At 31.2% G+C, this 24,573-nt stretch overlaps 1 protein-coding gene across 1 annotated transcript in view; it reads right to left on the reverse strand.

Annotated features, from left to right (window-relative positions):
• Nucleotides 1–2,857: 2,857 nt before the first annotated feature.
• Nucleotides 2,858–24,573, reverse strand: part of C5H14orf39 (chromosome 5 C14orf39 homolog) — a 42,457-nt gene continuing 20,741 nt past the window's right edge. The window contains exons 12-18 of the mRNA XM_031453807.2: nucleotides 19,662–19,747; nucleotides 19,513–19,571; nucleotides 16,848–16,909; nucleotides 15,596–15,768; nucleotides 13,849–13,987; nucleotides 9,935–9,992; nucleotides 2,858–3,283 (exon numbers count right to left, since the gene is read on the reverse strand). Coding sequence (XP_031309667.2) covers nucleotides 3,084–3,283; nucleotides 9,935–9,992; nucleotides 13,849–13,987; nucleotides 15,596–15,768; nucleotides 16,848–16,909; nucleotides 19,513–19,571; nucleotides 19,662–19,747 — 777 coding nt within the window. The 3' untranslated portion in view covers nucleotides 2,858–3,083. The remainder of the gene's footprint in view (nucleotides 3,284–9,934; nucleotides 9,993–13,848; nucleotides 13,988–15,595; nucleotides 15,769–16,847; nucleotides 16,910–19,512; nucleotides 19,572–19,661; nucleotides 19,748–24,573) is intronic.

A 24,573-nucleotide genomic window follows, 5' to 3' on the forward strand; every position in this document is an offset into this window, starting at 1 on the left:
ACCCAACTGCCTGTCAACAGGTAAACAAACAAATTGTACTATATCCATACAATATTAATAATTAGCAATAAAAAGGAACAAACTATTGATTCATGCAACGACATGGATGAAGCTTAAATAACTTTGCTAAGTGAAACCAAAGGCTATATATAGTATGTTTCCATTTATATGACATTTTGGTAAAGACAAAACTATAAGGGCAGAAAACGGATCCACTGTTTCCAGGCTTTGGAAGCAGAGGGAGAGGTTGACTACCAAATGTCAACACTAGGGAATTTTAGGTGTGGTGGAACTGTTCTGTACGTACTGCAGTGGTGATACATGACTATTTGTTAAAACAGATAGAGCTGCACATCACAAAGACAGAGTTTTACTATGTACTAAGGGATCAACCAGGAATTCAGATAAACTCAAGATGAAATGCAGATGGCCACAAATAAATCTAACTGTATTATGAATAAGTGACATGATCATAATCTAGGCGGTAGGGAAGAGAGGAGCTAGCCTAAGTAACTTTGGAAAACGGTGTTTTGACTGAATAATGCTAAAGACTAAAAGAAAGTATACAACACTATTGCCTATATAATAAGCTAGAAAAATCTCTCCCCAAAGATATCCATGTCCTACTCCCTGGAACCAGTGAATGTTACTTTGTATGACAAGAAAAAGAGGGGAGGGTCTTTGCAGATGTCATTAAGTTAATGATCTCAAAATGAGAAGATTATCTGAATTATCCAGGGGGGCCCCCAATGCAACCACATGTTCTTATAAAAGGAAGGCAGAGGGAGATTTCATGCACAGTTATTATCATCTGGAACTTACCACTGCATAACTGGACCAATGCAATTGCCTCCTCATTGTTTCAAATCTAATTTCTCCCAACTCTTAACTATATTGCCAGTTAGTCTTTCTTAGCCATTTCTTTTCTCATGCAACTCTGGCATTTATTGGCCTCAGAAATCAAGTCAAAACACTTGAAGATCCTCCACAAATCAGTCCTACCATATCTATTAAATTCAATTTCCTACTATTATCGTCCACTCCAATTCGGCCTACTCTTTAATTTCCTGCACACATATTATATTTGTGATTACATTTTTCTTTTGCTCATATGGTTTCCCTTGCCTAGAAGGTCCTCCCTACTTCCTTCACCAGTTCAGCTCAACTCTATTAATTCAACAAGCATTTAATGAAATCTCACTAAACACTAGCCACTAGAGTTAGGCAGTAAAAAATGCAAAGATAAAAAAAAAGGCATCAAATATTACACTCAAAAATTTTACAATCTACATACTTTTAAAGTTCCAATGCAAATCATACCTTTTCAATGAATCCTTCCCAGGCTTTCCAATCCATGATGACCTTTCTTTATCTAATTCTTAAAGTATTCAGTCTCTTCTCTAGCACAGACCAAATTATAAACTATAGAATAAAATTGTCAATTATTTTATTCTAATGTGTTTTTGTTGTTTCCTAAGTTTTGTATTCTCAACTAAATTATAAGTTTTTTGAGTATAAAACTGTATCTTTTAGCTCTTTTACATGCTCTCAAGATGTCAAACACATTGTAGATACTTTAGAAACACTTATTTTATTTTACCTCTTAAATTGATACATGATAAATCTAACCATACTGGTATGCTATACATTTTTCTATTTAAAGTAAAACTAAGCCATGAAATCAGTGGGCCTTTCAAAGCTGAAGCCAGTTTTGAACCTCTTAATTAGTAACAAATCAACTGCAACATTTTTATCCTTTCTCATATACAGTCCATGTCTTTATTACACCAAAACTATCAATTAATTAAATCACAAGGTCAGTAAAATTAAAAATTGATACAAAAAGAAAAATCCCAACTTTTTAACTAAAATTTTTATCTTTCAACCAGCTGTTAAAGATTTTTAAAAACATAGTCCAATGTTTCCTTAAATCCTTTCTATCATTAGTCATATCATGCTTTTGACTTCCAAAAAGTTTGAGAACGCTTAATTTAATACAATTGTAATATGTTGTAGACACCCTGAAGAAGCAAGATTGATTCCCACCCCAAATTTGGTTTGGATATTGAGATTGATGACATCACACACTCCAGTAGGATATGAAAAGGTTTACTACTCCATAATAACATTTTCTGGGGAGAGAAGACCAGGCCTCCCAAGCTGGTCTGAAAATGGCTTGACAGAGTAGAGAAAGGAGATTGGCTTTGGCTTTTTAAGGTCGTTAGGGGCCAGGGCAAAAGTTCCTATACATGGTTTGAACTAGTGCCAAAAGAGCAAATATCTGGGCTCTCTTTTTAGCTTGGCTAGATGTGGGGCAGAAGGGGAAGAAAACAGGGTGAGGCTTAACACCTGTCAGCAGTCACACACAAAAATACGGAGTCAGACTCCTTATAACTTGATAACTCAATACAACTAATGTTTAAAAGCACAAGATACAAAGCTATTGAGCAATACGTTCATATAATTTAACCAAATTTTAATTATCTTCATTTAAGTTATATAATTGATTGACAAGCAAGTACTGCATATAAAATATAAAGATGAATTTTTTTGTTGAAGACAGGAAACAGAATTTTAAATGTTTTTCAAAGAGTTAAGCAAAAATATATATTAACAGTATCACCATTAATGCAACCATCCAATTTTCAAAAATTACTCTAGACCTTCACATTTAATTTCCTCCTATTAAAGATATTAGAGTAACTGATACTATTTGAATTTTTATTATATTAGAAGAAAATAATACATTTTATTCACTATAAAAAACATAAATTCTCTGAGATTATTATTAAAGTACCACTCTATACTACAGTAGTGAAGCATAGGTTCTGTCTGAATATGGCTTGCAAAATCAAAACCAAAATAAATAATGATAGCTAATGTTGCAAATAAAAGTGAAAGTAGATGGCATAGGCTTAATTTCCTTCAATATTTAAATAAATACAATCAAGTAATGTAACTGTGGTAACCCATTATTGCTTTAATCAACAAAAGAAAGCTACTATCATATTTAAGTAATAATGTAAATTTGTGCCCTAGATGATTACAAAGCAGTAAAATAATTCAATAAATTAGTAGCTAGTTCAGAAAAAAGTAAATTGAGTTGTATTTTGTGAGGAGGATGAAAAACCTTTTACAGAAGAAGGTGTTGAGTTTTGATCCTGTTCAAATGAAAACGGAAAACTAAAATCATCTCTTCCAGCTCCAAATGTATGAGTTGAAGAGTCTGATGGAAAAGAAAAAGTAAAGGCATCTTCTCCTTCTGGTTTCCCAAATAAGTTTCCTAAAGAAGACAATTGTTACAATATCATGCTATTTAAGTTACATAATTTGCATAACATACCAAATTACAGTATACTGCATATAATAAATAGAGCAATATTGAGTCATGTATCTATTACCATGTACTTAACTATTTTCCTCTTATGTACAAAAAGCATTGTCCTTTGTACTCTGGAAGGTTAAACGGGTTCAAATTTAAACCTCACCTTGAAGTAATTTGAACCCAAGCATATAAAGAATTAGTATATAAGGTAGAAAGAGGGTAAAACACCTCAAATGGAGAGAATAGCTCAGAGGCACAGAAATAGGTGCGCAAAGGAAACATAAGGGCAACAGAAGTCAATTCAGGTTATCAGAAGCCCTGAGAAATAACAAAGAGTTATTAAGGAATTATTCAGGATGAGCTTGGAAATACTGATGAATTTCCAGCTATAGAATCTGGACTTTATTTTGTAGTAACACGAGGCCATTAAAATTTTTCAAGCAGAGGTAAGACAGAATTTGAACTGCTTTATAAGGATTAAACAAGAGAGAATGTGTAGAAAGGCTGGAACAGGAAAATGTTTAGAAATAGAGCTAACAGGAAAGAGATGGTGAAAGTTTAGCCTTATCCAAAATCATAGCAAAGGGAATAGAGAAAGAAATGCTGGATCTGAGAGATAGTGCATAAGTCAAATTTATTCAACTATTATTTATTGAGTAACTACTATATACTGCTCGTGGAATTGTTCAAGGAAATTGACAGAACAGTGAAAAAGTTTCTATAGTTTTAAAAGGAATTTTTGAAATCAACTTTACATATAGAATTATTTGGTTGATGATTCCAAAAACTGCCATTAAAAAAAGTATTCATTCATTATATTATTTAAGACTATAACTATAAAAATATGTTTCAATATCTTAATTGTAAGTTTAATTATTATTAAATAATTTTAAATGTACAGTAATCCAAACATTTACTTGAAATAAGTCCTTTAAAGTATCTATATTTTTTCCATAGAGAACCAATTCAATGAGTACATTAAGCAAAACAATTTACTTTGTGCCACTTTAAAATCTCATACATTTTTAAACATCTCAGTTATTTTGCTTGAAATAAAGCTAAGCAAATCAGCAGTAGGGTAGGTAAGTGAGTGGGTAGATGGATAGAGGGATGGACAGGACAGACAGATGGACAGATTGATCCTTGAGTTCTTTCGCTTTCCCTTTCTCACTTCATTTTTTGATTGACTTCAGTACATATTCATAATACTTAAACAAAGGAAAATAACTATAATACAACTGTAGATCTGGAAAGAACTAAAAATCTTTAATCTCCCTTTGACATTATTTTAATTTCAGAAGAAAAGAAATGCATATGAAGTCTTCATAAAACTCTTATGATTATTGTAAATAAAATAATATATTACTGTGAAATATTACTGTGTAGTCTAGGTGCTGTGGAGAATTCAAAGATAAAAAAAATCAGAGTCCCTGCTCCCAAAGAATCTGTGATTAGAAGAGATTATATATATATTCTTAAATAATGACACATGGCAGAATTTTTTTTAAAAGAGAGGGATTCTTTTTTCAAAACAGAAAATAAATTTTATTTCTATATAACAATGACTAAAAATTTCATAAAAAAAATCTTTAAAATTTATAATTTGTAATAGTATATGTAGAAGTCTCAACCTAGAAATAATCTAATTAAATATGGATACTCTACTTTTACTTTATTTAAAAATGACTAATGGAAAGTCCATTCCAATTGCTGGCAGTCTGGTGTTGATCTGGGAAGTTTTCATAGACTAAGTTTCATTTACTAGTCAAATAATATACTCTTTACTTTCTTTTAGGCAACCAGAGTCCCAAGTTTTATAGTTTTGAGAATGTCCTTCATACGGTCCCTTTCAAGGACAGACCTTTTTGGAACAGAATGTTCAAGGGGAAAATAAAAGGTTTTATCGAAGAAAACTTAGTCTTGAAAAGACAGAAAGAGATGGAAGTCAAGGATTTCAGGAAGAAAAAGTGGATAAGAAAGCGTGGGCAGGGGAGGTATTGCTCAAAGTGCTAGAGTGCATGCTTAGCATGGATGAGGTCCTGGGTTCAATCTCCAGTACCTCAAATAAACCTAGTTAATTCCCTCCCTATCTCAAAAAACAAAACAAAACAAAACAAAACAAAAAAAAAGTGTGGGCAAATTTGGGATGCAGAAAGTTCCTCAATCTGGTCAAAGCACACACAGCTTATTCTTACAAGAGAAAAGGCTTAGGAGCTAGGTTAGAAAACTAGGAGCATAATTTGCTACTCCATGGGGGTGTCAGTAAAGGGATTTAACTAGAGCAATGAAAAAGCCAACATTATGCATAAAGAAGATTAATTGGGCTATAATGTATTAGTAAGCTGAAAGGATGAAAAGACCAATTATGCTGTTACTGCAATAGCCCATGTGAATGGTAATAAGAGTTTGAAATATAATTATTTCAATATAATGAAAATAGAAAAGGAAATAAATATTTCAGAAAGAGAACTGATAAAACTTAATGACTAGCTGAATGAATAGGCACAGAAATAAGTTAAAATTATGTCTGATGTTCTGAGTCCTGGCAACTAGAATAATGGAAATACCATTAGGTACCTCAGAAGAAGAACAAGTTTGATTTTGATACAGAGTTTTTAATGTTGACAGACATCTAAATACAAAGAGATGTCAATTATACAATAAGAAATACAGTCCTACCAGATGGCTTCACTGGTGAATTTTACCAAACATTTAAAGAAGAATTAATGTTTATCTTTTTCAGCCTCCTCTAAAAAATTGAAAAGGAGGGACCATTCCCAAACTCATTTTATAAGCCCAGCATTACCTTCATACTAAAGCCATAAAAGGACACGACCAGAAAAGTATACTACAGACCAATATCTCTGATAAATATGGATGCAAAAATTCTCAATAAAATACTAGCAAACCAAATTAAGCAGCACATTAAAAGGATCATTCATCATGATCAAGCAGGATTTATACCTGGGATGCAAGGATGGTTCAATGCAATCAATAAATGTAATACATCACATTAATAGATTGAAAGAAAAAAAACATACTATCATCTCAACTGTTGCAGAAAAAACATGTGACAAATTTTAACCCATTCATAATAAAAAAAAAAAACCTCTTAAAAATTAGGTGTAGAAGAAACTAACCTCAACATACTAAACATAACAAAAGCCACACATGATAAGCCGTCAGCTAACATCATACACAACAGTAGAAGTTTGAAAGCTTTTCCTTTAAGATCAGGAACAAGACAAGAATGTCCACTCTTATACCACTCCCATTCAACATAGAATTGGGAGTCCTTGTCAGAGCATTCAGACAAGAATAAGAAATAAAAGGAACCATAATTGGAAAGGGAGAGGTAAAACTGTCTCTATTTGCAAATGACACAATTTTCTATACAGAAAATCCTAAAGACTCCACAGAAAAAAAAACTGTTACATCTAATCAACAAATTCAGTAAAGTTGCAAGATACATAATAAACATAAAAATCAATAGTGTTTTGATACACTAATAACAAATTATCTGAAAAAAAAAGAAAGAAAATGATCCCATTTACACCAAGTCAATTAAATATTTAGGAATAAACTGAACCAAGGATGTGAGAGACCTCTACTCTGAAAACTACAAGACATCAGTGAAAAAACTGAAGACAGAAATAAACAGAAAGGTATCCCATGGCCATGGATTAGAAGTATTAATATTGTTAAAATGTCAATACTACTAAAAGCCATCTATATATAGACTCTTTTCTTTTACAAAAGTAGAAAAAACAATCCAAAAATTTATATGGAACCAGAAGAGAAAAGCCAAAGCAATCCTGAGAAAGAACAAGGAGAGAGGAATTACACTTCCTGACTTCAAGCTATACTGTAGAGCTATAGTACGGTACTGCCATTAAAAACAAACAGATCAATGGAACAGAATTGAGAACCAAGAAATAAACCCAAGCATATTTAGTTAACTAATATTTGACAAAGGATCCAAGAATACTCATTGGAGAAAAGAGTCTCTTCAATAAACAATGCTAGGAAAATAGGATATTCATATATAAAAGAATGAAACTAGACCCCTATCTTACACCACTCACAAGAATTAAAATAATACAGGTGGGACATGTAAAGCTGCTAAAACAAAATAAAGACTTAAATGTAAGACCTGACACCATGAAACTCCTAGAAGAAATACAAGAAAAAGGCTCCCTGATATGGGTCTTGGCAACAACTTTTTGGATATGACACCTAAAGCACAAGGAACAAAATAAAAAATAAATGGGATTACGTCAAACTAAAAAGCTTTTGCACAACAGAAGAAACAATCAACAATGTGAAAAGATAACCTATAGAATGGAGAAAACATTTGGAAACCATATATCCAATAAGGGGTTAATATCTAAAATATATAAAGAACTCATACAACTCAACAGCATAATAATAATAATAATAATAATAATAATAATAATAATAATAATAATAATAATAATAATAATAATTCAATTTAAAAATAGGTAAACCACCTGAATGGACATTTTTCCAAAGAAATATACAAATGGCCAAAAGGTACATGAAAAGAAAAGATGCTCAATATCACTAGCCACTAGGGAAATGCAAATCAAAACCACAACGAGATATCATCTCATGTCTATTAGAATGGCCATCATCAGAAAGACAAGAGGTAAACAAATGCTGGCAAGGGATTATAATCTGATAAAGCCACTACAAAAAACAGTAGGGAGTTTCCTCAAAAAATTAAAAATAGAACTACCATATGATCCAACAATTCCACTTCTGGAAATACAGCCAAAGGAAACAAAAACACTAACTGGAAAAGATAACTGCACCTCCATGTTCATAGCAGCATTATTTATAATAGCCAAGACATGGAAGCAGCCTAAGTGTGCATTGATAAATGAATGGATAAAGAAGTTGTGAGATAAACACACACACACACACACACGAATATTTTTAGTGATAAAAAATCTCTTAACGCCTTTTGCAGCAACATGGATGTTCCTGGAGAATGTCATTCTAAGTGAAATAAGCCAGAAAGAGAAAAATCCTGTCATTTACAACATGGATGGACCTTAAGGGCATTTTACTAAGTGAAATAAGTCAGATACTGTATGGTCTCACCTACAAATGATACCTCTAAAAAAAAAAAATAAAAGAAGAAGAGAAAACCAAACTCACAGAAAAAGAGATCAGATTTGTGATTACCAGAGGCAGGAGTAGGGAGAAGGAAAACTGGGGGAAGGTGGTCAAAAGGTACAAACTTTCAGTTACAAGATAAGTAAGTACTAGGGATGTAACGTACACTACGATGACAATAGTTAACACTGTTGTGTCATATACATAAAAATTGTTAAGGGATTAAATCCTAAAAGTTCTCATTACAAAGAAAGATTTTTTTCTTTTCTTTCTTTTTCTTTTTATTGTATCTATGTGGGATGATGGATGCTAACTAAATTTAGTGTGGTAATCATTTCACAATATGTATAAATCAAACAATTTTGTTACACATCTTAAATTTATACAGTGATGTATGACAATTTTATCTCAATAAAACTGGAGCAGGGGGAAGGCAAAAAAAAAAAAATAAGGTCCTGGAGTTTAGGAGAAGTCAAGGAGGAAAGATATAAATTTGGTCATCACCTGTATCATAATATTTGAAAGTGCTGAAGTTAATGAGTGTCAAGTGAATGAGAATGTCAAAGGGGAGAATAGAAATAGATTTAATATTTTAGATGGTGGGCATTTAAAGAATGTCTACAATTGGTAGATTTGTTTTGGTCTCATTTAATACCATTTATGATAATTCCAAAATTTATATCTCTACCCCACTGAATTCTAGATCCAAATATAAAATTTTCTACTTACTGTCACTTAGTTATCTAACATCGGCTTTTCAATGGTAACACTTGTAAAATTAATCTGTCAATCTCAAATTACCTTCTATAGCCTTCCATATTTCAATAAATGTTAGTTCCATTCTTAATAGTTATTAATGTCAACATCTTGGCATCATCCTTGTTTCTTTCTCTTAATCCTTATATCCAGTCAGTCTATAAGCAAATCCTTACAGCTGTACCTTCAGAAAACTTAATAACCAAAATGTGACCTCTTCTCAACGCTTCCACTGAGAGCATCCTATTCTATCATCAGAGCCAAAAGCAATACTTGATATAAAATATACTATATATACACACAAATATATTTATATTTATATGCTGGATAAATGAATTAATCAAGGGATAAAAGAGGAAAGAAGATCCAATAAAAAGAAAGCACCAGATAAATAAGAAAAAAATCCAAAAACTCCAGAAAGAAGATAGGAGTAGTCAACTCTATCAAATGCTGAATAAATGCAAAATACTTATGATGTTTCATAACTGCTAAGTCATTAGTAATACTGAAAAAAGGAAAAAGCAAGTTTTCGTAGAACAATGAAAGAAGCAGATAAATTGCTAAAAAATAATAATAATAATTAGTGAGTGGTATAGAAGTGACAGTAATCTTTAAAAAATAAACTGAGTGCCTAACAAAATCAGCTAGAGACTAAATACAAAGGGCGAAAGTTAACATGATTTTATATATAACAAACTTCAAATCACTTACCAATTTCTTGTTGTGATGAGAGAGGATTTAAATTTCCCACAGAATAATGTTCATTAAACTGAAAAATAATTTCCATTAAATATTACTCATGAAATCAGTGGAACGGTATATATAGCATATGTATTTGACTCTAAAACCTAGTTCTTCTAATAAGCATAATTAGAGAAGACAAAAATGGCAACATTCTACACAGCACACTTAAAAAGGGATCTAGCTTCCAAACTATCATTGGCTTACTAAAATAAGGCTTACTGACTTGATTCTGGCAATAGATAAAATATTAATAGGCAACATATATTGTACTAAGAAGTTTGGAATATAAATGTAACCTAAAATTCTAATTAACTTGTTTTATTCTGAAGGCCTTTTATAAATCAGACTGTTGGTATTGCTTTCATGACTATAAAAATAATAGAAAGTATGACAGCTTTATATCAGTTCAGATCAAGTTTTGCTGCCAAAAGAGTCTATCTTCTCTGTAAAACAGGCTTTTTAAAAAATGGGACCATGACAACATAGTTTTCTGTCTTTTTTTCCCTCTTTACATTGTATTATGAGCATTTTTCCATGTCACTATTTTTCCAAAACCTGATTCTGTTTATGGCATTTTAATATTCCTCCATATGAACATACCATGTAGTTTCAATCCTTTTGTTTTAAACATTTAGGTTGTTTCTATTACCTTTTCTAATATAAATCACACTTGAATAAATACTTCTATGCAGATTCCTATTTCTTTGACAATTAGTAAGGAAAGCTGTTTTACCCAGAGATTTTGTAAGTCACTTGAATTTCTTTTTCAGTGAATAATCTACTCACCAAACAGACTCTGTCCATGCTTCTGCTGAGGTAGGAATTTTTCTTACTAGTACATGTAGGCTCTTTACATATTAAAAAATCTTATTTCTTTTTTAATTGAGGTGTACAATGTTGTGCTAATTGCTGGTATATAGCATGGTGATTCTATAGTGATATCTGAATCACTATATATATTTATACATATATATATATATATGTTCCTTTTCATTATAGGCTATTATAAGATATTGAATATAGTTCCCCATGTTATACAGTAGAACCTGGTTGTTTACCTATTTTATATATGGTAGTCAGTATCTGCAAATCCCAAACTCCCAATTTATCCCTCCACCCTTCCCTTCCCCCTGTGGTAACTTTAAGTTTGTTTTCTATGTCTGTGAGTCTCTCTGTTTTGTGAATAAATTCATTTGTGTCATTTTTTAGATTCCACATAGAAGTGATACCATATGGTATTTTCCTTTCTGTTTTTGGCTTACTTCACTTAGTATTACAATCTCCAGGTCAATCCATGTTGCTCCAAATGGCATTATTTTATTCCTTTTTATGGCTGAGTAATATTCCTATATATATATATATATATATATATACCACAACTTCTTCATCCAATCATCTGTCAATGGACATTTAGGTTACTTCCATGTCTTAGCTATCATAAATACTGCTGCTATGAACACTGGGGTGCATGTATCTTTTCAAATTAGAGTTCTATGCCCAGGAGTGGGATTGCTGGATCATAGGGTGTCTATTTTCAGTTTTTTAAGGAATCTTCATACTGTTTTCCATAATGGCTGCACCAAATTACATTCTCAAAAACAGTGTAGGAGGGTTCCCTTTTCTCCACACCCTCTCCAGCATTTATTGTTTGTGGACTTTTTAATGATGGCCATCACAATGAGGGATGCCTCACTGCAGTTCTGATTTGCATTTCTCTAATAATTAGCGATACTGAGCATTTTATCATGTGCCATTTGTATGTCTTCATTGGAGAAATGTTTGTTTAGGTCTTCTGTTCATTTTGGATTGGATTGTTTGCTTTTTTGTTATTGGGTTGTATGAGCTGTTTTTATATTCTGGAAATTAAGCCCTTGTCAGATGCATCATTTGCAAATATTTTCTCCCATTCTGTAAGTTGTCTTTTTGTTTTATTTATGGTTTCCTTTAGTGTGCAAAAGCTTGTAAGTTTAAGCTATCTGTTTATTTTTGCTTTTATTTCTATTGCCTTGGTAGACTGAACTAGGATAATATTGCTACCATTCATATCAGAGAATGTTTTGCCTATGTCCTCTTCTAGGAGGTTTATGGTGTCTTTGTCTTATGTTTAAATCTTTAAGCCATTTGGAGTTTATTTTTCTGTATGGTGTGAGGCAGTGTTCTAATTTCATTGATTTACATGTAGCTGTCCAGCTTTCCCAACACCACTTACTGAAGATACTGTCTTTTCTCCATCATATATTCTTACCTCCTTTGATGAATTAATTGACCATAAGTGTGTGGGTTTACTTCTGGGCCCTCTTTTCTGAAAAATCTTAATTCTTTATCATTTATTACAAATATTTTATATCACATTATTATTTCACCTTTAAAATTTTTTAACATATAAAACTTTTATATATAACCAAACCCAAACTCTTTTTATTGTCTTTGGCTCTTCTTCCACTGTTTCCATGCTTGGAGAATCCTTCCTCTTCTTATGATCTGCTAAATATTCATCTACATTTTCTCTGCAATATTTTATGGTTAATATTTTAAAATTTAATGCACCTATAATGTCTGTTGGTGCATGTTGTAAGAAAAGTGCCTAATTTGTGGTGCTACCTATATCATATTCTAAACTCTTTTGTTTCAAGATATGCTCTCCCATGCCATTGATCAATCTATCAATCCCTGTACTATTATCACACTATTTTGATTGATAGGTTTACAGAATGTTTTAGTATGTAGTAAGTGACGTTTCCCCTTACCAGCCTTCTATTTCATAATATTCCCTTATTATTAATGTCTGTAGGACCTGTAAGGATATCCTCTCTTTCACTCCTAATATAGTTGTCTTATGTTTTTCCTTGTCAAAGTAGTGAGTTTATAAATTTTGTCAATTTTTTCAAAGAACCAACTTTGGCTTTACTGTGTTCTTTTTTTAGCTTTTCAATGTGGAACTTGAAGTCACTGATCACAGACCTTTCTTTTTTTTTCTATTAATTTAATTGTTTAAATGGTTAATTAAATTATTTAAAGCTATCATTTTGCTCTGGTTTTGGCAGCAACCCACAATTTTTGATATGCTGAATTTTCATGATCATTCATTTCAAAATATTTTCTAATTTTTCTCATGACTACTTCTTTGATCCACAGCCTAAATATTTAGGATTCTCCTAATATCTTATTGATTTCTAATATAATTCCACTGTGATCAGAGCACATACTTGTATGATTCTATCCTTTTAAATTTATTAAGACTCATTGACTGCCCCAGAATATGGACTATCTTGGTGAATGTACCATCAGCACTTGAATATATATGCTGCAGTTGCTGGATGTGGTGTTCTCTAAACATCAGTTAGTCAAGGGGGTTGATGGTGTTGTTCAGATTTTATATAAGGTCTTTATTGATTGTGTTGTCTAATTCTATCAATTACTAAGAAAGGGGAGTTTAAAATCTCCAACTAAGTTTGTGTTTTTGTTTATTTCTCCTTTTTATTCTGTCAATTTTGCTTCTGTGTTTTGAAGCTGTTATTAGTCACATATACATGTAGATGAAAATACCAACTAACAAACTGGAAAAATTTTCACACTGAGTATATGTGAAGTTTGTTTAAAACTATAAAGCCAAATTAATTTTTAAACTGCCTTTAACTGCAATTTAAATCATTGCTATCCTAAGATTCTGTTTTTATAAACAGATGTCAACTGGGGGTACCTGCAGTTGAAAACAAAAAGATAATGGGGGAACTTTGTTATACTATCAATACTCAGATTCTTTTAAAAAATTGCCTCTGTCCTGTACTCCATTTCAAAACAGTTTGGTATTAAAGAACTAAAATTACTTGAGGTTCCAGTATATAATTTTTTAGAAATAAAACTTTGGCTTCTCATATTACCTGCTGTGATGAGATTTCAGAATCAAATATAGAAGAATCAAATAAATTCAATCCAGGCGATCTAGAAGTATAACTCATAAGGAAAGAAAATCCAGGGGACTCCTTTTGTGTTTGACCTTCAGTTGTTGTATTTCTATTTCTGTTACAGAGACATAAGAAATCATCAAAATGTTAAATATATATTATTAAATATTACAGACTGGTAAGCACCATAGGTGATGCCATAGGGGTGAGAACTAGCACAGCAGGAAAAGGGAAGAAGTAGTTATTGAAATGAAAAACCTGTGGAGAAAAAACCAAACCTATGATTTTGGGTGGGGAATAATATTAAATAAAGTAGAATAACAAATTATAGAATGACAATAATGAATTCCTACTGCAAACATACTGTAAGGCACTATTCTATATATTCCCAACAGCATTAATTTACTTATTCTTCACAACAATCCTATGAGACAAGTACTATTAGTATCACCTCCATTTTATGGAAGAAGATTTTGAAGTGTAGAAAGATTAAATGATTTGCTCAAAGAATGTTAAGTGCCAGAGTTGCGATCTGAATGTAACAAAACAGATTCAATGTCCAGTCTCTTAACCCTGATGTCATACTGTCCTCAAGATCTTGAAAGCAATTACAAAATTAATCTTGATGAGAAGCCAGTCATGACAGACAGTTTTATAAGGGAGTTAAATTATAAAATGATTAGGGAAAAATAATTAGATAAGAAAATATACAATACAATGGTTAAAAGCATGGATTCTGGAGGCAGAACTGCTGGGGTTTACATCTCAACTCTATCACTGACAAGTTGTATCACTTATGATTCTGTTCTCTCATCTAAAATAAGGATAATAATGTACTTACATCTCATAAAGTTGTAAATATTAAAGGAACAATATTTATAAATGCTTACACAGAGTTAATGCTATTGTTTGTTAAAACTAAAAGAAGTCAGAAGATACTTTCATAACTATCTCCATGACCATTAATGAGTTACTTTATAGTTTGGTTTTCTCATCCATAAAGGTTTTAGTATATGACTACCATATCCTGTAACAGTTTTCAGATTTGATGTTGAGTTCCACATTCATATATAAAATTTTTACTAGAAATTTAAAATACAGAGTAGAACACAGGTGAGAGATTCCTGATGAAATGAAATCTATTTGGCATATATTTTAGAAGAATATCAGGGTTCAGCATTAAGGAAAAAGATTGAACTAAACAAAAAGGTTAAATACAGCACTACTGTCATTGACTCTAAACTACAAATTTGTAGTTTTCAAAGTTAAATAACAGTGTTACTTAAAAGAATGGAAATTCTTGGCTTTAAAACATTAAGGAAAAATGTCTATTGGAACGTTATTCAGTGATGTCCACAATATACCAAATGTGACAATAACTCTTTAGCTTGACCTTTACATTTTTCCATACTTTTTTTATCCTTTGGAAAATCTTTATGTATTATTGAACTTGATAAATATTCAGGGTCTGTGAGAGCTTCAGCTAAATGTTTCAGGAAAAATGCAGAAGAGGATCTATGAAACAAGATGGTGGAATGTTAATAATTGTTCAAACTGGTAAGTATATAAGAGTTCATTATACTAGTCTCTTTCCTTTGTATGTTTAAAATATTCCATAACAAAAACTTTTTAAAGTTACAGGTACTAGGCATTTTTCTATTCCTATTACTTATATAACTTAATATGCAGGTTCCTTAATTATTATTATTAATTAAAGTCTTACATTTCAAATGAGGGGGTTTTAGGTAATTTCTCCACAGATTCAGGTGTTTTCACAGCTTCAGGAGTCCTTAAAAATAAAGGAATTTCAGGAGTTTGTGGAAAAATCTCAGGCCTTTCTTCTACTTCATCACTGTTACTTTCTATTGGGTTCCCAAAATGTTCTGCATATATAACCTGCAAATTCAAAGTAACAGAAAACTATAAAAACAAATTTTATTAATAAATAACATAAACTCATATATATATATATATATAAATATAAATAAACATATATATAAGCATGTGAGGTTAAAAACATCATATTAATCTATGATGGTATCTTTTCATAGACAAAGTAAGAAAATAAAAATAATTGGTAAAACTGAGACCAAAATATATCTGTCCAAAAAATAGAAAAATAATTCTTTTTAATTTTCTAATTTTTCTTTCCTTCCCAACTCTACCTCACCTACCACTACCTGAAAAAGTAACTGATAACCAGAACATACTCAGACTGATGAATAAAAAGCATTGGGAATGATTTTTCTTTTAAAATTTCCACATCATGCTCTGGGTCAAGTTTGTATATGATAACCCCTTGAAAAAGAAAAGCAATCTTGCTCTCACTGGTTATGTTCTTTGCATATTTTTGCCCTTATAAATTCATACTACTTTTTCTGCAAAGATTGAGAACTTGAATACTAATTTTCCTTTATATCATTTTGTAGGCTAGTAATATGATTTCTCAAATATGTTTGTTACCAAAGCCCATTATGGAAACAATTTGAGACCCTCCACCAAAAAAAAAATTATAATGTGCTTTTTACCTGTATTTCTTTACAGAAGAAAACTACTGTTGTTTCTCTTGTTTTAACTTTTAGTAGCTGTGGTACACCTATCACTAAAGCTTCCCACTATTAAAAAATATTTTGAAGGTATTTTTGCAGCAGCTGGGGTAAATCATTCAATCTCACCAAACAAAATTGTTTTCTTCAGTCATAAATTAGTTGTGGTGGTGTCATTATATATAGTCAATTGTTAGTGACAATTTTTTGAATATTTTCATGTAAACATTTTGTGGCTTCATTTTTTTAATCTATGACTCTTCTAAGGGATAGAATCTGTAACATCACAACAACTTGATTACCAAGCTAATAATATCTAGATCTCACATAAATAAACTTCATTATAATAAATCTGAAATTTAAATGGAAACAGAATATTTTAAATTAGAATATTTTCCTTAGAAATTAGAAACCAAACATTTGACTTACTTGTGAAGTATATTTTGATTCTCTCAATTGTTTTACTGTCCCTTTATCTCCGCACTCAGCGTCTGTTTGTTAAATGAGAACAAACTATTTTTTTCTTTTTGCAGTTTAATTGTAAATAAAACATATTAGTCAAACCATATGAAATTGCCAATATTTAACTGTTCTTGGTCTGCAAAAATGGAAATTTTATATAGTTCAACCCAATACATAAAGATAAGAAAAGAAAACCTACATGAATAGTTTAACAAACAAAATTATAAAGAGGACACCCATTTAACCACCACTGAGGTAAAGAAATAGAACATTCTCCAAAAGGCCCCATACTCTTTCCTACTTTAAAATGTTATGTGATGAAATAATAATATATGTGCTCTTTGTCATGCTTTTTTTGTTTAGCAAATGCTTATGAGGTTCATCTGTATTGTTGCGTGGAGACACAGCTTGCTTACTTTTACTTATGTAAAGCATTCCATTGTACAAACATAGCACAATATATCTATCTATCCATTCTACTGCAAATGGATATTTGGAGGTGTTTCTGGTTTGAGGCTATTATAATGATGTTAACATAATTTTTCATGTATATTTGTATATGTGTACTTGTATTTCTCTAGGTACATACCTAGGAGTGGAATTACGAAATATAGAGTATGTGAATCTTCCATTTTATCAATGTTAAACTATATTCCAAAGTTTAGTTTCAAAACTATTCACTAATTATTGTTGTGGCAAATAGCCATCCTGAGCTACCCTAGGAAATTACTCAGTTTCACCAGGAAAATTTATTAGTTCCAACTAAAATTTAGTCATGGTGTCAATATATAGTCATTTATAAATGACAGTCCCTACCAATAGTTATGAGAGTTCTTACTGTCCTACATTCTCATTAGCACTTAGTACTGTCAGACTTTCTGAATTTTGCTAATCTGGTGGATGTGTAATCATATCCCATTGTGGTTTTATTTTTCAGTTTCCTGATTTGCTGAGCATTTTCTCCCACGTTTATCTGCCACAAAAGCTTCTCTATCTGAAGTGCCTATTTGTTTATTTTGAATATATTTCTAATTGAGTTTGTCTGTCTTTTTCTCCTTGGTTTGTAGAAGTTTTCTATAAATTTTTGGAAACTAGCCTTTTGACAGTTTTATGTATTGAAAAATAAATCCTCTTGCCTCCCATTTTTTAATAGTGTCTTTTGATGAAGAGAAATTCTTTATTTTAATAGAGCCAAATTTACCAATCTTTATGATTGGGCTTTTAAATTCTTTTTAAAAAATTCTTTTTAAAAATTCTTTAAAAAAATTCTTTCCTAGCTTACATAGATGTTTTTCTATTTGGTCATCTGAAAGCTTTACAATTTTGCCTCTTGCATTTAAGTCACAGCTATGATTTTCACCACATATTAACTTCTTCAAAAAATAAGTTTGGAGATTATTGAAAGGGCCTTTTCTTCTTCCAAGATAATTATATGCCTTCTTGGGTATGAAGTCTGCCCATACATGCTCAATGTCAGCTAAGACTATGCCAGATATATGCATTTCCTCACATATGTGTATTAGGAATGTATTGTTCCTCCCTGTCTAATACTCTGTTAGATTAGCATATATGGAAGATTATAAACAGGTGGAAGAGATCAGCTGGGCAGGTAAGATATAAATCTTCCTTTCAGAAGTAAGAATAGCCATCTGCATGAAATAAGCATATTGTCTTGGCTGAGTCCTACACTGAGAGTGAGAGGAATAGACTCATGGTATATTACATGACCATTCTGGACATGCATAACACAAAATTTTTATACTGCCAGAGAGAACCATTTTTTAAATTTCAAAATAAGTCTGTAATCCACATGCTATAGATAAGAAGAGATAATAGCCTAATGAATGAAATAATTATTATTCATTACTGGGTTATCAAAATATGTATGTGTCCACATGATACATATTTTATATATACATATATGTACATGTATACATATACATGCATGCACACACATACATGTATACATAGAGAATGAGTTAGTAATTTCAAGGCTGCATCAAAGTTCCAATAGCTAGTTGATTCTAGGATAATAAACATATATATAGATGTATAGTGTGTGACCTTTTTACAATTTTATTCAAAGAAAATAATCCAAGACAGTAAAGTATTTATATAAAAGAACATAGTAGCATTAGTTATAAAAGCAAAAAAAAAAACCCTGAAAATAACAAAATATTCAATGTGAGAGAATGGCTAAATAACTTATAGCATATCTATGCATATTATACAGTCATTACAAATACAATCGATTTAATGGCATGGAAAAATATCCTCAATAGTGTATCAAGTGGAAAGAAGAGGCTACAAAATGATATACCTAGTATGCTTCAAATGTGGAAGACTAAACTAAAATAACAAGACATATACATACATAGAAAAAAAGACAATATACAACAGTTTGTGAAGTGTCAGTGGTGGTTTTTTGTTTATTTTATATTTTTCTCTGTTTTCCAAATTTTCTACAATAAAATGTATCTGTTTTATACTTAAGAAAAATGTATTTAAAAACCAGGTATGCATGGTCAGTTAATCAGAGATGCAAACAATCCAGATAATCTATTTGACTGGTATAAAAACCTGATATAACTTGTTTCTCTCACTTCTTAGGAAAAATATAAACAGTAAATACCTGCATCTCCTTTTTCAAACCATTGATTGCAATCTGATTGTTTCTTTGGGGTTAACAATCTAAAACACAATAAATAAAATGTTTATATTATTTACTGAGCTGATAAATTATTTCTGAAATTGAAGTATTTTCTTATTTTTAAAGGTTACCTGAACTGCATAACATTTTGTGAATTTTTAATAGCTGTAACATGTGAACATTTTGAATGGCTAGTCACGGCAGAGTCATTCAATACCTGAACAAAAGAAATTAAGCATTAGAGTTGACTACACAAAACAGTAAAATTTTTGCTTGCCATGGCTACTCAGGGCTCTCCAAAAACATTGTCATCATCATCACTGTTACTATCAATATCAACAACTACAAACATTAACTGAAACCGCTATATGCAAAACATTAAGTCAAACACAGGGAAACAAAAAAGTTTTAAGACTCTCAAGGAATTTGATGCCTTTGATAAGTATGATAACTATGCTTGTTAGTATTTCTACATTTAAGGTAAACTTGAAATTTTTTTCTTTCATATTCATGACTAATCAAGTGAATCTTACCATTTTTCTCAACTAATTATCTGATTTCTGTCTCTTTATCCCGTATAACCGCTCAAATTGAATGTAAGAAAGGAAAACAGCAAGTTCAAAGATTAAAGCCTGAAACTTCCTTTTAAAAATATATATGACAGAGCTAATATTTCATTTTTAACTCTAAATGTTGTTTAATATTAATATTTAAATCACTGCTTTAACTAATGTTTGTATTTTCTGTTTCAAGTCTTTTATTTTCCCTGAGTGACTCATTTTGAACAGCTGCTGATTTTTCTTATTTGACCTGAAATGAAAATACCTTTAATAGGAAAGTCTACCCCATTTACTTTTGTTATAACAGCCATTGGTCTTAATTGTGTCATCTTACTGTGCTTTTAGATCATAAGAAAAAGACCTTGCCCCTCAAAGAACACTTGTCCCTTAAAGAACAGGTGTTGCTACTGTTTTGATACACGTTTTAAACAATATACACATTTGTATATATCTCCTGGTACAAGTATTTGCACAAGTATTTCAAGTATTTATTTAGAATAGGTGACAAGAAGTGAAATTGTTGAGTACATACATTTTAATTTTTAACGAGTACTATGCACCAGTCCTCCAAAGCAGTTGTACCAGATTACATTCTCAGTATTATTCACTGCACTAGATATTATCAAATGTTTTAATGTCTGCAAATCTGATAGGTGAAACCAGGTACCTCATTGATTTAATTTGTATTTCCCTGTACTCCTGAGGTCAGGCATCTTGTTATGTTTAGTAACCCTTTGTCTTTCCTATTATGTGCTGAGCTATCTTTTGCTCATTTTTATTGTTTTTTAATTAATTTGTAAGAATTATTATTTATTTCTTTATATATTATATGTATACCAAGCCCCTAAATGACAATTCTGTCACTGTCTTTTAATTTTGTAGTGTCTTTTGCCATACAAAAGCTTTTTATTTTGATAAATCCATTGATCAATTTGTCTTTTCTTGCACCATGCTGTTATAATACTGCAATTTGCTAATGTTTAAAAATGTTTGGGGACAATGAAAATGTTCTGGAATTAGACAGTGGTGATGGTTACCCTATCTTGTGAATATACGAAAACCCACTGAATTGTACAGTTTAAAATGATTATTGTATGATGTGAATTATATTTTAGTAACAGAAGTGAAAAAAATTTTTGATATCTGTATGAGTCTCCCTAACATTCTTTTTACTATCTTTATTTAAAATCATATATTAATCTATTAATGGAGTGAAGCATATTGGTAGATTTTATAAATGCTAAAGTATCATTTGAGAAAACCAAGATTAGTCATAATATATATATATATATTTAATGTTATAGTGCAAAATTTTGTTTGCTAATAAGTTATTTAGGATTTTTACCTCTATGTTCAATCTTGAGACTAATGTAGTATAATTTTTCTTTTCTTTCACTATCCTTGTCCTTGCTGTATAATGGATTAGTCATATATAATTTGTTGGATAGGTTCTAACTTTTTTTATACTCTGGAACTGTTTGTATATAAATATTATATAATCTAATGGTTCTCAACAGGGGGCAGTTTTGCCTCTCAGGGCACATTTGACAACGTCTGGAGGTATTTTTGACTGTCATAATTTGGGGATGAGGTGCTATTGGCTTCTACAGGGTCACAAGATGATCCCAAAACAAAGAATTATCTGGTCCAAAATGTTAATAGTGTCACAATTGAAAAACTCTGATTTAATCCTTAACGTTTTGGTAGAATTCACCTGAAAAATTCAGTCTGGTATGTTCTGAAGGGCAGGTGTGGTGGAGTGAGAATGGAGGGAAATAAAGGAGAAAAGAGGGAAACAGATATTTATTTACATTTCCGTTTCTTCTAGGTTATTGATCTATTTGTGTTTTCCTTTTTCAGTCTATTTAGCAATTTGAATTGTCTTAAAAACTGTCCATGTCACCTAAATTTTCAAATTTATTGGCATAAAGTTTTACATAGTATCCTCTCAGGACTTTGAAAAGATTTCTTCTATAGGTGTAACAATAAGCACTTTTCCCCCTTTTATTCTTTTTTGGGGGAGAGAGGCTTTCTTTTTTCCTTTATACTTGCTGAAAGTTACGAGCTTTTGGCTATATTAATTAACCTAACTTTTAAATTTCATTAATTTCTGCTTTTCTCTTGATAAATTCCTACTTTCTTTGCAATTATTATTCTGTTATTTTTCTATTTTGATTTGAGCTTTTTGTACTCTGAGTTGAACTTTTCATACTGAAAGTTCAGCTAATTTTAATCTTTCTCATTTTCTAATATATTTGTTGATATATTTTCTAGTATTTCTTTTCAAATGTTTCCCTCTGAGGACCAATTTGGCTACATTTCACAAGTTTAGGTTTATAGTATTCTTTTAAATTGTTTTAAAATCCTATTTTGATTTCTTCTATAACCCAAAAGTAATTTGAAAGTGTGTGAATTTCTTTTTTTTTTTCAGTCAAATAGTTTTTTGAGAAGAGGGCTATCTTTTTGTTTAACTTGTATTTTTAATATTGTGGTTAGTAAAGATAGTAACTTTTTAAAGTTGGTTGCTATATCCTTTTGTTCAATTTTGGTGAATACTGCAAATAAAAATTTAACTGAACTCTGTGTATGTTGAACACAACGTTTGCTAATTGTGTTATTAAGATTCTCTACATCCTTACTTATTTTTTATCTACTTGAATCATTCCTGTGACAGAAACTGCCAGTCTTCTATGCTATCCAAGATTTACTTTCTTTGTGTGCTAATTAAAAAAATTGTATTTCTCAACCTCTCTACCAATGAAATACTATCATAAATTGTTTAAGGAGCTTCTAGGAAAGAGCCTTAAAAATGGGGCTGACTCAGCCAGCCTTTCCCCCTTTCTTTTTCCTGCCGAGAGATGGCAGATATGATGGCAAAATTGTAATGGTTAGCTTCTGACCATGAGATGACCTTGAGGTGAAAGCTTAGCATTAAGGATCACAGAAAAAGAAAACACAGATGGAGCTTGAGAAACAATGACATTGTGGAGATGGTGCTATCAGCTCTAGTGAACCTTAGTCACTTACTTTAGAATTTCATGGCAAGAAGAGAAAAATTAATGCTTATCTTGTTTAAGATGCTATTATTTAATGAGTTTGGTTTTGTAATCATTTCACATGCAGCTAAACTCAACCCCTAATCTCAAGATCAGTACTTTTTTTGAGAGCGTGATCCTGTTTTAACTGTGGGTTCAAATGTTTCTTCGGAATTCTAACAATTTATGTTTTATATATTTTGAAACTATATAATTTAGTGCATCATGGTTCTTATGATTTCTTGGTGATTAGTCTTTTAAAAATATGAAATATATTTATCTCTATTAATGCTTTTTACTTTGAACTCTGTTTTGTATGGCACTATTACATCTGCTTTGTTTTTGTTTGCATTTACCTGATATTTTTCATCCTTTTGTTTTCAGCTTTCATTTGTCAAGCTGTTTCAGCTGTTGTATTTTAATAGTATTTAGCTGTACTTTGTTTATATATCCCATAGAAGCACATCCATCACATTTTTATGATTACCAACTTGTTCAGAACTATTTCTGACATCTTATTTGTTTTCTATTTACAATGCTTTCTAGCTCTTTTATTCTCACCTCCACCTCCCATTCCTGCCTTTTCCTGGACTAGTTAAGTTTTCTTGATTTCAACCTTTTTTCTTCTACTGTTTTAAAACTTACACATTCCATTGCTCTTTTGTTGGCTACTGTTAAGTGTCTAACACACATGGATAAATCTACATTTTTTCCAACAATATACAGAGTTAATCAGTATTCATATCTTCTCCCTACCTCCATCCGAAGACAAAAAAATAACTTGAGTAAACTTTTGTTTCCCTCATTTATCTTCCCACTTTCATCCTATATTGATATCATCTGGAATTTTAGTACTGGATTTTGTAATTTTTGTAATTAAAACATATTTAGAATTAATAAGTCTCACTAATTATTTTGGTTACCATTCCCCCTGTATTTGTGTGTTTTAATATGTATTAATGAGAAGCAATTATATTTTTCATTGAGAATTCCCCTCTGAACTATTTTCAGGAAGAATGGGGGAAGACAGAGATGTGTACACCAGAAGCTAGCTTTCTGAGTGTTCTTCATAAGCCTCATGAATCACCCAGAGGACCATCTATCTCTCTAACCCAAGCTCCTATACTCACTGTTTCCACCTGGAGACAGTTATCCCATTGTTCATGCTTGGCAAAAGGCAGATTAGATATGCAATGATTAGGTGTTAACTAAACTAATGCTCACTAAAGCAACCCAACCAATTATCCTATTCATTGTCCTCAGGCCTATACCTTCTACAAGAGTACTCTCCTATCAAGTCCTGGGCTACAATTTCCATCTTCAATCCAATTTTGTTTTACTCCTTTAGCAATGTCTTAGTTTTTGGTCTACTGGGTACAAGGCTTGGTATTTTTAAATATCTTTTATTTTTAGAAGTGAGAAGGCTATTGTATATGCTCAAGCTGCCA

Source organism: Camelus dromedarius, chromosome 5, assembly GCF_036321535.1.
Source record: "Camelus dromedarius isolate mCamDro1 chromosome 5, mCamDro1.pat, whole genome shotgun sequence".
NCBI classification, from domain to species: domain Eukaryota; kingdom Metazoa; phylum Chordata; class Mammalia; order Artiodactyla; family Camelidae; genus Camelus; species Camelus dromedarius.